Genomic DNA, 16,655 nt, shown 5'->3' on the forward strand with positions numbered 1-16,655 from the left:
CCACATTTCACTGCCCAGAAAACAAAATAATTCATGCTAAGCTGAGTGTTCACTAAGTTCAGCAATCTTAAAAGTGGTTTTCTGATAAAAAATGGTAAACAAGTAACACTGAAAAAATAAAAGTCACCTATTCAAATATCATAAGTGGAAAATCTGAAAGCCAAAAACAAAAGAAGTGCAAGTGAATGAGTTGTTACACAACTTCAACTTTCTATAAACACTGTGGAGACATCACAGCCTCTGTGATGTCCAGGCAAAGAGGCATGTCATACTCTTAAAAACTGTGATCACATGCAGCTTTTGTAAAGCAAAGGGAAGTTTTCATACTGAAATAATTCTAGAGAGAATCTACATCACACTGATCAGTGCCAGAGAGTCTTCCCTGCCCCTGATGTGGTGTTTGTAATAAACTCTGAAATTTTAAGACCCTGGTAATGATTGCCCTCATTGCCCTGGAATCAGATCAGTCTTGTTGTCATTTTTAAGCATGACCAAGCTGAAAAGTTCTGATCTCTACCAATTACATAAAGCACACCAACCAGACCCCTACCTTTTTAAAGAGCACAATCTTTTGTCATTTAGAACTCTGCCCTAATAGCTCCATTGCTGCTTTTAGAGGAGTGAGAGATAATTGAGGCTGGAAGTCAATATAGCAAGTTGTACTTGAATTTGCTTTGCAGTGTCTCGGTGCAGCATGGTGAAGCTCTAGTGCATTAGAAGGGACAGCTGAGTGCATTCAGCCACCATCACCTTTGTTTTATGCCAAGTCATATACAGAATATTTGAGTGCTGTTTAGGTAAAGAAAAGGAAAAGGAAACCTGCAACCCATCAGAAGTGAGTAGTAGCATGTTCAGAAAGAAAGCATACTCATAGTCACAGAGCAGCCCTCTGATTCTCCATCTCAAATGATACAATTAGACTACATACCTAAATCAATCCATCTATCAAACTCCAATGATTTGCCAATACCTTTAACATTTAGCAAAGTCTCTGAAAAATGTGATCTAGAATAACTTACTGTGATTAAATTCTGCAAATTTTAGCACACAGCTGACACTAAAGAAACAAATTAACTACTCTAAAATTTAAAAGTAGTATCTGATGACAATGAAGCTTTGTGAGCTTCAACATGTCACTTACAGATGTTAAGGCATTCTTCAAGCCCACTATTTGTGCAGATGGAGATGAGGATGCATCGTACTCCAGCATCTGCTTCAGCTTTTCTCTCTCTGTAGATATGGTGCTGAAAGCTGACCTCAAGGTGAAGTAAACTGGAAGCATTTCATAAAAAGAGACAGTTAAAAACAGTAGCAGCCAATTGTATACACACCAATTACATAAAACTCCAATAAAGCATCATTTATGGTGACAGAAGCAAGAATTTAGTTCGAGAGATCCAGAGTGGGTTACTAAAACCAAGAAATATTAATCAAGGCTATAGGGCAGATTTTTCGTAGGAGACATGTTTATGGTGAAGGCTACTGTGTTGACTATATTAGCCACAGCCAAAATTCCTCTGATTCTTTGTGACAGATGGCAACAAAGCTAACTAACCACATCTGCTCTTCACTTGCTTTTGTTTCCCAATTAGCTTGAATCTTCAGATGGTCATGAGTCTATTCCATATTCCTCTATAAATTTCAGTGGGGGAGAGAAGAAGAGACAAAAGGAAAAAAATCAAATAGGGAAAAAAAAAAGGCAGTTCTAACACATATTGTGCAACAACTATAGGGTTAGTAGTTTCCCCACAAGCAAGTCAACTGTGGTATTATGTTTTGTTATCTCTTTCTGTGATAGAGAAATTTCAGCTTGTTAGATGATTTAGTGACTCAAAGGGTCAGATCCTGAATGATGTGCATGCTGTGCTGCTACTTCTGCTCCTTCCTGAGGCACTATCACCAGCCCAATACATTTAAATCAGACAACAGATCATGCAATTTTAACATCACTACAGGGGAGTTTATAGGGGAAATGTACTTTTAGAATTTTTTTTCACCACTACGACATTGCATCTTCTCTTTAATCACAGGGAATAAAAATTTATTTGAGCAGTACTTGTTGGTGTAGGTTTTGAACACTCATCTGACTGGAGCATTAGAGGACTTCTGAGGACCTAATCAAGCCCTGTAATACAGCCATGAGACTTGCAAATGCAAAATGAATTCCTTTACAGGGAAATGAAAATGATAGAAAATCTGAGCATGGATGCATGAGAAGGGCAAACAAGAAATTCCTAATACTTCTCTCTCCTGATCATCCACTCTGAGTTAACCTGAATCTTCATCATTTCACTCAGTAGTTATGTAACCCAACTTGGTCTTCTGAAAAATTATTCTTAAGGTATATTCCAATACTGCAAACCATTACCAAAGCTATTCTTATACTACCCAAATAAATCTTTAACAGTATCATAGGGTGGGGAAGGGAATATGTCCACTGTGATCTATTCTGTTAGGCTTTCTTTTATATATAGACAACATGACCAGAATCTTCAGTGACCTTCAATGGCATTTCATATTTTGTATACTAACTTTACTTTTCAAGAATTTCTGCCTACTAAATGACTGATGTTACATTTTATGCAATTTGTATCAAAAAAGTGACACAAGAGGTTTCTCCACTACTTTTTCTTGGAACAGGGGTGCTATGAAGTAACTTAAGAGAAAAATTCTTTATCTTCTTTATCCTCTTAGTAAAATGATTCTGCAGTCACTACAACAAAGTTAATTGTCCCTTCAAATGTGTGGATCAATCTAACCAAAATTTCTGTCTTGGGCAATTCCAGTAAGATGATCTTGAGTAGGTGATTTCTTTGCTCTGCTTAACAGCAGCTTTTCCTACTGCATCCCACCCTCACTTCTTCTCTTCTTCAGGAAAACATACGTCAGTTTTGACTGTAATTGGCTTTATGAAGTTTACTACTTGCATACATTCCTTACATAACAGAATCAAGATACATCAGCACCAAAGGGGAGCAGCAAGCAAAGAATGCTTATTGATACCATCAACCATTATCTGTGCCAAAGGGGACAAAGCCAATCCTCCCAAAAGCCTTTCAGCTATAAATGCTTAAGTGCCTCCCTCACCAAGATCACTTAAACAATAAAAATGTTTCTGCTAAGAGGGTGATGGAACAAAGCATTGCTAAATGAAAAATGATTTTGAGGGAAGAAATATTTCTAGTCAAGCTCCCCCTCTGGCTGCTTTGCATGATTTACTCTCCTGTATTCACTAAAAATAGGTTACTACCATAGCAACCCTTGCATCACCAACAAATGTTGACTCTGAACCACAGTGAAGCACACAGAATATAGAAACATAAATGTGCCCCTATGCACAAATAGGCATGCAAGCACAAGAGAGTAAAGTCTGCTGTATGTATTTCTAGCAGCTGATTTTAGGTAATTTACCTTTTGGCAACAAATTAAACAATTTAGGCTTTTAGCACATAAAATAAGGAGTAGTTTTCTATTAAATAAAAACTGTAAAAAGTGGGGATTAAGCCACCTTTTTCAAACTACTCCAGATCTCAACACTTGCAATTCCTCAAGAAAATTAAAGGAAGGGTGTTTTCTAAACAATAAACAGGAAGCATTCTCCGAAGTCATATCATTATCTAAACTGGGATGATATAAAACCATTTATAAAAGACAATTTCATTTACCTTTATGTGCAACGTGAAATAAGTCCTCTTGCATTTTAGTAAATTCTGATGATGTTTCAGAGCCATCAGAGTAATTTTTCTCCTCTACAAAATCTATTGTAGATAAGTTTGGATTGGAAGCATGCAGTCTCATAGGGGCAGAAAATACTGAAGGCACCTGCAAGTAGGATAGTAATTTGTGATGGTTTTATAAACAAAAGAAAATCTTGTTTTATTGCACCCACTTGGATTCCATGTTGGAGACACCAAAAACGAAAAAAATTACTGTCAATTATCAATTGAAACTTTGAATGGATGACACCTGGCAAATGAAACCAGAGATATAACTTTGCCCAAGGTGCCATAATGGGAGATTCCCAAACTCAAAAAAACAAGCCCATTGAGATCTGTTACATGTGCTAGGTTATTTCCCCCCCTTATAAGTATCTAATCACATGGCCTCTGGATGCAAATGTGCACAAAGCTATCTAGGGAATTTGCAAAAATCTGTACTCATTAAAAAAAAAAAAAACAAAAAACCCCAACAAATTAGAGAAGACTGACAATGGGTAAAAAACACAACCAGTGTCTGAAGGTAACAGGACAGATATTTATTACAGATATCAATGACACCACATTTGTGTTTTGTCTGAGATATTACCACTTAAAATGAGCTAACACAGGACTCTATTAAAAAGGACTCATATTTCCTTAAGTGGTCATGCCAAGAAGTGATCAATAACTAAGGTTTGGAGGAAGGTGGGCTCTGAAAGGACTGAAGTTACCTGTAACATTCCTTTAGCCTCTTTCCCAACAACTCTGGATCGCCACCTCCTGTGTGTTCTCTTTTCCTTCTTTGGGCTTTCAAAAGGTCCAACCTTTTAACAACACACAGGACAAAAGCAATAGAGACTGCCATAAATCCAATAACGCTAAGAAACACCTCAGTTCTTTAGGATTTGGGGTTATTTTTTGGAATTGAAAGGGAAAATAGTTTTTGGTTTTGTTTTTAAACAACAAACCTGCATAGCATTTATAGCAGGCGCTGAATATGTCCTGTGAAGAACATCCATGCTCTGTAACAGCTGGTTCATTTCCAGTAAATATGTGTGACAGTTGGAGAGGTCTGTTTGGAACAAGAGAATGTTTTCAGTTGCCCTAAAGTAACAGACACACTGACAGTTTTCTTTCTTTGGAGGTTAAGCCTATTTTGATTGCAGCTAGCTTAAGTTATTCATTGACTAAAAGCATTAGACTGCTGGATAAAATTATTGTAAATTCAAAATATTGAAATGCATCTATGTGGTGTGTATAATGATTATGATATCTTCTCCTAGCTGGATGCAGAAAAATGAGAATAATGTAACAATTTCTGCAGTTTGAGATTTGTCAGAGCTCCTCATGGTGAGGGTAACAATGCCACAGGCATCAACACTGAATTGTACATTCAGACCTAGAGGTGAGGCTCCTCTGCATTAGAGACAAAGCTCATTGGTAGGTAGAAATTTAAAAAACAAATATCACATAGACATTGCCAACATGAGAAAGATCTTCCTGCTCTTAGTAAAGCATGAAAGCAGAAGGTGACTTTGAAGTACAAAGACTTAGTGCTTTTTAAGTTACTATGTTTTGGATGTTCAAATCTTACTACTGAACATGATGTTCCTATATAAAAGAAAATGTACTGAAATGCTCTTGGCTTCTTGAAGAGCTGCCCACAATTGATACCCCCACTTCCAAAATTACCAGTTCTTTTGAAAAAAAAAGTGAGTAACCACTTAATTGACAACCACATCTTTCCTCCCTCCAGTTTCAGAGAAAATTCTAACAGCAATGACTACTTACTGTATAATACTCTCATTGTTAAGGGAAAACTAGGGAAAATATTAGGCTACTTTCAATTTTCTTAAAATATAATTACCTCTTGAGCATTTTTCCATGTCTTCAGAAGACTGTAGCCAAGATGAAATCCTTGACTCATTACTCGAAAAAGAAAATGACAAATTACCTCCAGTTGATGTTGAATTCTGTTTGGTCAAGCTGCCTGCCTGTTCCAAAGAAGAACGAGTGAAGTATTAACACACAATATTTTAATGTTTTATGCACAAATTCTGACAACCAGCAGTTGAGGACCATGATCATGGACAAGGACTGAAGGCATCAATTACATGGAGGGGGAAGAAGTGTATGATCTGGACTAGGTATACAGTCATTGAGCACAATGGCATGATAACTAATGTAACTGCTGTCCACAAACAGCAGAAAAACTCAAGGAACCATGAAAATTTGCTGAAAACTAAATTTTGAGGAAGGGCAAAGTTATGCATAAGTTAAGTCAACTCAACATAGTCTTAAGTTGCGCCAAGGGAAATATAGGTTGATTATAGGAAAAAGTTTTTTACTAAAAGAGAGATCAAGTACTGGAATGGTCTGCCCAGGGAGTGGGGGGAGTCACCATGTGTTTAAAAAAAGACTGGATGTGGCATTGGTGCCATGGTTTAGTTGAGGTGTTGGGGCATGGGTTGGACCCAATGATCTTGAAGGTCTCTTCCAACCTATTGATTGTGTAAAATAATCAAAGTACTATATCTGAAGAGGACCAAATTCAGACATTCTGTTCCTCCTCCACGCTTCCCAAAGAAGCCCCAAAAGTAGCTGAGATGTAACAAACACATTTGTTAATGCTATTTTTCTGTGTAAAAACAAGATATCATTTAAAATTTTGACGCTAGATGTCATTTAAAATTTTACACAAGTTTGAAAGGCTTCAGCATGAATTTAGCTCAACAGTCCTTAATACAGGGATGGCCATAAACCTTATCTTGGTAAAAACTATCCTTTGACAACATCTCAGTAAACATTTCCACATTAGTTCAATTACAACAGTACTCATCATCAGATGCTCCAAAACATGATGGAAATTCTGCATAAGAGCTAACTGAGGAGTATAATTATATAGCTTCCAATGGCAAGAAATTTTTACCCAGTACTAGTACTATTACTATGCTGTTTTCTTCTCTAACCTAACTACAAATAATAGCCATTCAAATACCTAATTATTTGTACAGCTTACTAAACCTTTCATTTTCAAAAAAACCCAGGTAGGAAGATGCACAAATCACATGCTTTGTCAACATCTTGTTAATAATCAGTTTTAAACTGTTTCGTCCTAGTGCCTTTACACAGCCACATTACTTATGGTCATGAATAAAGCTGACTAAATTGTTTGGCTCTTCTCTGAAGCATGCAATTTACAAACTTTGTTACAACCTGCTGCTCACCTTATATCAGAACTCCAATAGTAGTAATTTTAAATCTATTAATAAGAAACTTCATCTACATCTCAGTTAGCTGCACGTTTCTTAGTTGGCCTTTTTAAGTTTACAGCATAACCACCAACCTGAGTTTCAGAATAAAATAAAATACACCATCCATGTAATGCCATTTGGTATTTTGTCAGTATGCAATAGCAGTAAGCATCAGTGAGCACACTTGTTTTTAAATTAATCAATGCAGCTTAGCTGGCTTATTCCTACATAAAGCTGTCCCAGCTTTAGTCATATATTTAGACATATACATACACACACACATATATATCCAAATAATAATATCAGCACCTTTAAAAGCACAAGTAAACTGAATTTAATGATGGGCAATTATATTGGCATTTTGTGAACCAATTTCACGTTTACCTCTTCATTAATTGGCCTCACCTAACCAGTTTTTCCAGAACTCAAATACATAAGTGAGGTGAGCATGAGGAAAGAAGGAAGTAGGGATTACCAAGAAGCAGACAAGAGAGAGCTTGTGTAGCTCCAGTTTTCATAGTTTTGCTTTGGATCAGCACAGTTAAGCTTTAGAATCCAGGAATTCCACATAAACATGTGTAGATAACTACACCTGTCTCTCAACAACAATAAAAAAAAAATGTGGAAACCAATCAGGTGCTGCTAAAAGCAAATAAAATGCAACTCAAATTTCACTTGATATATATTTCTCAAAATAACCTAAGTGCTGGAGTGATATCAACTAACACCAAGCTAAGGCTGGTGTAAATTGGCAGACTTCCATTTAGCTTGAGCACAGCTAAGGTGATTAACTGCAGCTTAAGAACTATCCCCTTCTATTTTTCACATGAAAATAAGTAGGGCTTCTTTGCAGTGCAAATCTGGATTAATAGTCTGAATTAAAGCTTTTCATGCCAAAGAAGAAATGGTTAGTTTCCTGACAGTAAGCAATAGATTTTAGATACGCTGATCACATAGGTTACTTTGGTGTGGGCTTTTGGGTTTGTTTTTTTTTTTTTTTTTTTTTTTGAGGGCACCAGCATAAATATACCACAGACTTTGCTATGTTCCACTTCTGCCCTTGATATTCTCCCCTGCTTGTATCCCTGCTGTCTTTCAGGAGAAAATAACTGAATGTCCATGGGAGACCTGCCCTTCCCTGGCAGGCAGTGCCTCAGGAGAGCAGGCTGTCAGGAGAGCAGGCTGTCAGAGCCCTGGAGCTGCTGCTGGCACACGAGGTGCTGCAGACAATTCTCTGCAGAGCGGCCTGGTTACCGCAGGGTGAGTTATTGTTCCTTCAGCTGCCCACTCACCCTGACCCCCATCCTGCTCCACCACGAGCAAAAAGCTGCTCAGACACACGTCCGTGTTTGCTACAACTCATTCTCACTCACAGGATAAGGTGAGGAACGGTGGGTATTGGAGAACAAGCCTGCTCAGATCATAAAGTAATTCCACCAGGGAAAAGCAAGCCTTGGGCAGAAGGAGAACAAGAAGGGCACAGCTGCTTAGGAGTCATTCTGGAGCTGACAGAAACAGTTACTACATCTCACTTGTAGTAACACAGAACAGTTTTGGGGTTTTTTTTTTGATTCTCAAAAGCAACCAGTGATTCTACACTGGAGCAGAAGAGCTGCTTTGGGTGAAGGTCAGCCAGCCAATGTACAGACAGCTCCAGGCACAGAGGCTGTGCTCAGGCACAGAACACCCTGCATCTTCCATGAAACTGCAAAGAGGTCATTTATGGGTTGGACTGAGCATTTGTCAGGCCATTTGTGAAACTAATTCACAGACTTTACCAAAAGAGAAGTACACTGCAGACTGGACCCATCCAGACCCCATATCCACCCACAGCACAGCCCTTGGATTGGTCTGAGTAAAGCTTCTGCCTCAGTTAAAATATAAATAGTGGTCTTCCAGTATAATTCCTTTTAGATATAATATATTAAAATATATAATATACTAAATAAATTAACATAATATAAATATATAAATATTAATATTAATGTATATTATTATATACAATATTATATAATATATAATATATAATATATAAATAGTATAACATATGTATAATATATATTCCTTGTCTATATAATTTCTTGTATAATAGTGAGTTCTTGCATAATTCCTACATACTCCTTAGTTAAGTAGTCAGCTTCATTCATGTAAAATGGGAGAGGGTTTATAAGCTAAAGGACACACAGCAAAAAGCTAAAGGGAAAAAAAAAACCTAGCTGAGTGGTCTTCTGTGACTAATAATCACCAGGACATATCAGACAAATATTGATATATGTCCCAAAAATTATGAGGATTCTAACTCAATATACAGTTTTGAAATTCACTGTGAAAGTACAATTTACTGGATTAAAATAGTGAAAAACTACTAAAAATTTAACAACATAATAAAGGAAACTGCTCGAGTGTAAACCAATAAATAATAAATTTTCCTCTTGACATTTTACAACGTAACTTAAGTGCCACCAACAACTTCCATGACGCTCTTTATTTAATGAACACAAATTAGACTAATTTACTTCCTTATGGAAGCTCATTATTTATAAATAAAAACTATTACCTTTCTACCTGGTGCAGAGTCACAGAAACCTGGGACAGAGTCCGTGGTAGTAGACCCGGGGAAGAAAATGTTGTTGGCGTCGTGAGGAAACATGGAGATCTCGTTCTGGCGGTACATCCTGTGGTGGCGAAGCTTTGCTACCCACTCATCAAACAGCTCCTGAGACTTCACCTGCACAAAATTTCAGGGCCGATGACATTCACATTCGAAATAACTAACAAAGAAATGATGGAATTTTGTGCTCATCAGACATCTAGCCTGGCTGACCTTTACTGGCAAAGTATCAGGAAAGTTTTTTCTATGGATGCTCCTACCAAAATGCAAACTCTATGAGCTTAGGCATGACAGAAAATCAATCACAAGATAAAGTCAGGGAAAAAAGAAACTACAGTTAGTAATTATGCCTTCCAATGCAGAACACAATATTAGAGCAACTTACAGATTAAAAAAACCCTTAAAATTTGAATAAAGCCCCTCACATTTATCATTTCTTAACTACCATACTTAAAGCTAGGTCAGTGTTTAATTAATTACAAACAGAAATTTTATTTTCTTGATGTATTTCAAAACAATTTATTCTGCAAGCAGAAATCCTCATACTTGACCACGGGAAGCATGTCTTCTAGATAAGACAAGGATGAAGATACTGAAAATAAAAAAATTTGTGCAAGAAAGGAAAAAAGCACTGCTAAACATGAGGCATCTTCAAAGTTTCTGTTCAGAACACGGTTACTGATTCTGGGCCCTAAAACAGTGCCATAGGACCTCTCCCATTATTAAGTGCAAACTAATCTGATGAGACTAAAAAGTTACTAGTGCAATTGAGAAACCTCTTGCTATAAAAAAAAGTGCTCCAAGCTACAGAGCTAATGGCAGTAGTTTGGGAGCAAGGTTATAACAATCTTGAAGACCTACCTTCAGGTGGTATATCTGCTCCTCTGTATCCAAATCTATACATTTTGTTGATTTCTTTACAGACATGACAGAAAGTCCAACATCAATACAGCCATGAAGTTTTCCTCTCTCTATCTGCAAAAAAGTAAAAAGTAAAACCACAATCACTCCAGATGAAAGCAAAAGGATAAATATTACCTTCTGAAATCAGCATTTCTTCCCCTCTCAACCTACTGTTTAGAACTACTGAAAACTCTGTTTGTCGTTGCCAACAGTAGGGAATTTTTGTTATTTTGGATCCTTGTTACTTTGTAATGGCCTTAATGGGTTTCAGATCACTTACATCAGCTCGGCATTTAGAATACTTCAAAATCCCTCTGTCCAAAAAGAAGTATCTCTGTAAAAGAAATGCAGAGAATTAAAACCAAACAAAACATACACAAAAAGAAAAAGCCACAATCAGAAAAATAGCACAAACACATCCTCTCTGCTTCCATTACTCTGGAGAAAACTTTCTCTGCTTTTATGTAACCTTTTTGTCAGAAAACCACACCAAATAAGTCCCACTCAAGCTTTCAGATGCACATTCCTTTCCTACCTTGTGCCAGCCTTTCAGAGGCCATTTCCTCTTTTTCAGCAAGCAGCCCTCCTGCTTCTGTGGCTCCTGGGTACAATTCATTGCTCCCCGGAGTCCTTCCACAATTTCCCAGCTGTCCTGCTTAAACAGAAAATCCAAATGTAGATCTTATTTCTTCCAAATAACTGAATTTTTAAGAGAGATTCAAGAAGAAGAAGGCTATAAGAAAAAAAGACAAAACCCAATTGATGTTGAAATATAACCAAGGTTCCATCTCGACACTTTGTTATGTATCATTAGAGAGATAAGATTCTTTTTAATTTTGATGGAAACAACATCATTAAACAAAACACAATTTTTATTACACCATCCTCCATTGAATTTTTATGTATATTTTCCTGCATACACACAGTGCATAACCATAGCATAGTTACAATTTAGCAAAAAACCTTCTGTCATCAGAGACAGAAAATGTTCTATGTTAAAAGGATAGATTTTGTAGGTTATGAAGCAAAAAATAAGACATTAAAAATGAAGATCTCTAATATGAAACTCTTTTGTTACTCAGTAACTCAAGGTTTTGTGTTTGGTGTAAATCGCGGCCTCCCTAAAGTAAAAATAATAAGGTAACTAAACTAAAAACAATATAAAAAGCCAGGGAAGTACTGTGAGGAATATGACATAAATAGAAACTACAAGAAAAACAGAAGTCACCCTTCATCAGATAAAACTAATTAAAAGCGAATCGCTCTTTTTGCCACCAGGAACTCTTAAATGAAAGACCCTACAGCAACAAACCAGAAGAGTCTAAATCTCACAGTATTTTTATAGCTTTTATTTATGGAACAACTACAAATGACAATGTAACATGAGTTTCAAGGTTTCTGATGAGAGATCTCATGAATTATTTATTGCCAGGACTTGGCAGATGTAGCATTATAAATAACTGACAGGAAATGGTGTGTGCTAGTACCATCCCCTTATATTTGAAAAAGATAAAGAATACTTTAATACATAGAGTATGATAACAGAAAAGGACAAGTACGAAGCACATTAGGGAGAAGAGAACTATTCTAGATAGGTAAGTACTCATGGTGCTCCCTGTAAAATACATAGTGAATTATTCCCAAAAATACCTTGGCTGGCTTAAAAAAAAAAACAAACTTAAAGAGAAAAATGAAAAAAAAATTACAAAAAAAAAAATCAGCAAATGTGCTAGCTCTCCTCATTTACACATTTTCAGGATCCTTAAAATTAATCTCTATAAACTCGGAAAAAATGACATCAGGTAATACGCTCATTACTTATGTAATAAGGCATTACAAGCAAGTCAATTTTGAAAAAGCATCTAATAATTCCACCACACTGTTGGTGGCACTCTGTTATTTCTGTTGTTTTCCTTGTGCCTCATTTAATAGAACAAACTGGTAAGCTGCTCTGCTTTCCTGCTTGGAGTTTAGCCTGCCAACACTCACCACACAATGAGCCACAAGCAGTGGGACTGTGGGGCTGGGCAGCTCCTGCCAACCAACACCCTACAGACCATCCAGTGATGTTGGACTACCTCAACACAAGCCAGAAGTGCAGTTGTCCTAACCAAAGTTTTTATGAGGGAACACATTTTGTCATATAATTCTAATTAAGAACTAACAGCTACAGCTGTGAGATTAAGAAAAATGTTCTGTTAATGGTTTTGTTTCTTTCTTCTTGAAAGTATCCAGAAGAACTTAAAGCTGCTTTGCCCAAATACCAAGCAAGCAATTTCTCTTGTCATGCTAAAATATATTAAACTGCATTACCCAAGCACGTAATTTTTCCACTGAGAATTAATCTGGTAGTAGTGAACAGTGGATCTTTTTCAATATTCTAGTGTTGTACCTAACCAAAGAACTTTCTCCAGTTTTGGGATCAAGTTTCCACAGTTTGGTTAAGCATAAACAGAATACATCATTGATTGAAGGAGACAAGCAGAAATTTTATCTCAGTCAAGGAAGATTTACAGTATCATAGATCATCTTGGTTTGGAAGGGACCTTACAGGATCAGCTAGTTCCAACCCCCCTGCCATGGGCAGGGACACCTTCCTCTAGACCAGATTGCTCACAGAGCCCCATCCAACCTGGCACTGAACACTTCCAGGGCTGGGGCATCACAACTTCTCTGAGCAGCCTTCAGTGGTCTCAACTTTCACAGTAAAAAAATCTCCTACCAGCTAATCTAAATCTCTCTTCTTTCAGGTTAAGACCAATCCCCTCTGTCCTATCACTATGTAAAAAAGCCTTCTCTGTCTTTTTTATTTGCTGCATGAAGTACTCAAAAAGGCTTCAATAAGTCATCATGCAGCCTCATCTTTCTGTAAGGATAAACTTAGAAAGAAAGGGACTCCTGAAATGAGACAGACCCATGATACTGGATGTGTGAGGTGAGAAGAATCAGCTGAGAAATAGTTCAGCCAATTACACTCATCTGGAATAAACACAGTGTTAATAGTTTTGATCAGAATACAATTTTTTTAAAATTCTTTTTAGTACAGAATACAATGTTCCCTACATTAGAACTCCAATTTTGCCTGAACCTCTCCTGCAGTCCAGACACAAGGTGTCTCTCACATTGCTGCAGGAAAGTCATATTATCACAGTTCTCCAGGTGAGCAATGTGTCCTAGAGTGTGCCTTCTCAAATAAAAAGTGTGAAAATGGGAAGAAAATCTGAAATGGAAGCACTGCTTCCCTTCAAGCAGGCTGGACACCCTGCCAAATCTCAGGTAGAAGGCAAGTCTGCTACTCATCTCTCTACCCTGGGAATCTCACACTTCAATTGTCAGCTATACATAAAGGTGGCTGAGTTGAATTAGAAATGGATCCTCTTAAAATCTCACAGAATTAACAGTTTGGGGACCTGCTGGACAGATGCAAGGTGGCATGATGCATTGACAGAATCTGGTCCTCTTCCATATACATCCTTCCAGATGAATCCAACCTTTCCCACCTGAACAAACTCTCATATTTTTCAAAAACACTGCTGCTGTGACTGGTTTTGGTTTTCCACCAGACCCTACAGATCTTAACCAGGTTTTTTGCTTTGTGAGAGATTTGACACCTCACTGAATGAGGAAAAAGCGTCAGCTGGCTATTCCTGGGAGCAGCTGCAGAAGTGAAAGAAAACTGCTTACTCTCTAAAATGAAGGCAAATGAATCAGGCTGGTCGATTATCATCTCTACTCATCCCTCTGAAATAGCAGAGGAGCAAACTGGAGACAAAGGATTTCCTGAAAGCATTCAGATTATACTCCCTTCTGCTTATTCTTGCCCCACAATAGGGAACTGAAAGAGATAGCCCAAAACACGGCACTAACTTGAAATAAAACAACTGCACTCCCCCCTAAAAAAACCCCCAAAACTCCCAGATGAATGGCATTAACAATTCTAGCATAAGTCTGCTGTCTAGATTGGTTGTGTTTTAACATTATGATGCTACAAAAGATTTTTGGGCCAAAATCTACACAAAATTATCAACACTGTATTTGCTGCCCAGGAAGAAATTTCACTTGAGGCTAAGGGAGGAACAAAATCTTTGCTTTTCTCAGGTCTAGAGGTGCTCATTTCAGATAGGCACTGAAAAATTCCTCTGTACACGTTCCTTGGTGCATACTCAGTCTATGGCTGAGGAAAATACCCACAGACTTTGGTCTTCAGAGATAAGTCCATTATTAGGTAAATGTATTCATTTTATTTGTTTAATATAATGAAAGCCTTCTCATTTTCTGCAACATTCTGCACCATATTGCTCCTTAAGGAAATTTCAGGGGAAAGTATGAAGTAATGACTGAATGGCTCTCAGACTGATGCTTGCAGTTGCAGCTCCCTGAAGGAAACAGATGACAGTGCCACACTCTCTTTCAGTGCAAAATGCAGTCAGTTGTACCAAATATTTTAAACTGCCAAAAATAGAAACCTACTTTGTGGAGGATAAGGGTTGGCATCAGCTGCAACTAAGGCATTTGTTACGGTTCATAAAATTGGCAGAAATGATTTAATTTTCTTTTATGGAACAGGAGGTTTTTTAAAACAGTTCTCCTGTCACAAAGCTTTTCCCTGGTGGATATATTTTAAAAGTTAGTTAACATATTAGATTTAAAAATAACTAGCACAACATACCTTCTTTTGATTACAGGTCAATTTAAATTTAAGGAAGGTCAACACCAGTTTTCTTTCCTCACAAAACTGAATTTGAGTTGTGTCTCTGTGGAAGAGATCCCTTTCCATAACTGAAGGAGAGGGGAACAGAAAAGCAAAGAGGTGGGAAGTGGCAGTAGCCTCCAACTTTCCACGGGGCTTCAAAGTGAAGGTGAATTTAGTGGAAGAGGATTAAGTGTTCACCTGTTCAGTTCACACAGCAGTGTACCAAATCAGGCTGGAAATGGGCACCAAATGTAGCAAAGGGAGGAGTGGATCCCTCAAAGTCCTGCAGCCCTGCTTAAGTCAACTCCTTTCTAGCACAGTGGCTCATTTTCTGCATCACAGGAATCCCACAAACAGCCCTCCAACTTGGAACTAAACTTTAGCAGACACAGCAGCCTGGCACTACTGTGTTTCCACATCCCAGCCTCAGGTCACCTATTTGGTGCTGGCATACACCAGCAATAAAGTCTGCATGCAGGAAATCCAGAGAGGCTCAGAATTCAGATCCTGCTATTTTTTGGGCAAATCTCACCCTGCTCCAACTCTTCTTCCCCTCCCAATGGTCAGACCTTATTTCTACTTAATCAGATTCAAAGAAGTACTGCATCAGAGCAGCAGCACAGAGAAAAGCACCCCTCAGGAAGATCTGTCACTAACCCATGAGCCATGAGCACAAGGGATGCCAGTGTTTGAAGGAGGAATAAGAAGCCCTCCATGGAGCTGGAATATGAAGAAAAGAATATCAAAATCATTGCATGTCACTCCCTAACCTGCACAGCACCTGGCAACATCATTTAAACTTTCAGGATAGTTTTAATAAAAAAGTATCAGTAACAGTATTACATCCCACTATTCTACCGGATTTTGAAACAAACACCAAAACGAATCCAAACAAATGAACAAAAGCTCCTGAAGGTTATTGTACATGTGGTCCTTTTTTGATTAGGGGATTCTTAACCATTTCATACAACTTTAGATGGTTGTTGTTGTTTTAATGGAACACCTAAAGTATTGTCATTTAAACTAATATACAGATGGAAAGGGCAAATAAATGGCATTATTATGTTTCCTTACCTTGGCTGTACTACACACCAGTGAACTTAGTCATACTCATGTAAATCCCATTATTTACATAATAAATTATAACACTTGATAGACACGAACTGTTTAACAGACAATACCAAATCTTTTAAATTATACTTTCAAAGGTAATCTCATATGGAGCATATAAAAAATAGTACTGCAGGAAAACAAAAAAGACATCCTGAGAGCAAGAATTTTATTGTACAGTAATGCACAGCATTTCTCACAAGTGCAGCACTTCAAAAGTCATAAATTGTTCAGACATTTGTCTGCCATGCCAACTGCATGAGCAGAGCCAGAAGTCCTAGAAGAGCAGCTGCTGTTTCAAAACACAGCTGAGGGCTCCAAAGCTTTTGGGGGATTGGGATGCTCAATTCCAATTAAAATATCTGCCTGAGGCAGCTTCCAAGAGC

At 37.6% G+C, this 16,655-nt stretch overlaps 1 protein-coding gene across 1 annotated transcript in view; it reads right to left on the minus strand.

Moving 5' to 3' along the window:
* OSBPL3 (oxysterol binding protein like 3) overlaps nucleotides 1-16,655 on the minus strand; it is an 86,422-nt gene that overhangs the window by 28,254 nt on the left and 41,513 nt on the right. Inside the window, exons 4-12 of the mRNA XM_059476546.1 lie at nucleotides 11,002-11,121; nucleotides 10,747-10,800; nucleotides 10,425-10,538; nucleotides 9,510-9,680; nucleotides 5,566-5,692; nucleotides 4,667-4,770; nucleotides 4,430-4,522; nucleotides 3,666-3,822; nucleotides 1,142-1,272 (exon numbers count right to left, since the gene is read on the minus strand). Coding sequence (XP_059332529.1) covers nucleotides 1,142-1,272; nucleotides 3,666-3,822; nucleotides 4,430-4,522; nucleotides 4,667-4,770; nucleotides 5,566-5,692; nucleotides 9,510-9,680; nucleotides 10,425-10,538; nucleotides 10,747-10,800; nucleotides 11,002-11,121 — 1,071 coding nt within the window. The remainder of the gene's footprint in view (nucleotides 1-1,141; nucleotides 1,273-3,665; nucleotides 3,823-4,429; nucleotides 4,523-4,666; nucleotides 4,771-5,565; nucleotides 5,693-9,509; nucleotides 9,681-10,424; nucleotides 10,539-10,746; nucleotides 10,801-11,001; nucleotides 11,122-16,655) is intronic.

This window comes from Ammospiza nelsoni, chromosome 1 (assembly GCF_027579445.1).
Source record: "Ammospiza nelsoni isolate bAmmNel1 chromosome 1, bAmmNel1.pri, whole genome shotgun sequence".
Classification (NCBI taxonomy): domain Eukaryota; kingdom Metazoa; phylum Chordata; class Aves; order Passeriformes; family Passerellidae; genus Ammospiza; species Ammospiza nelsoni.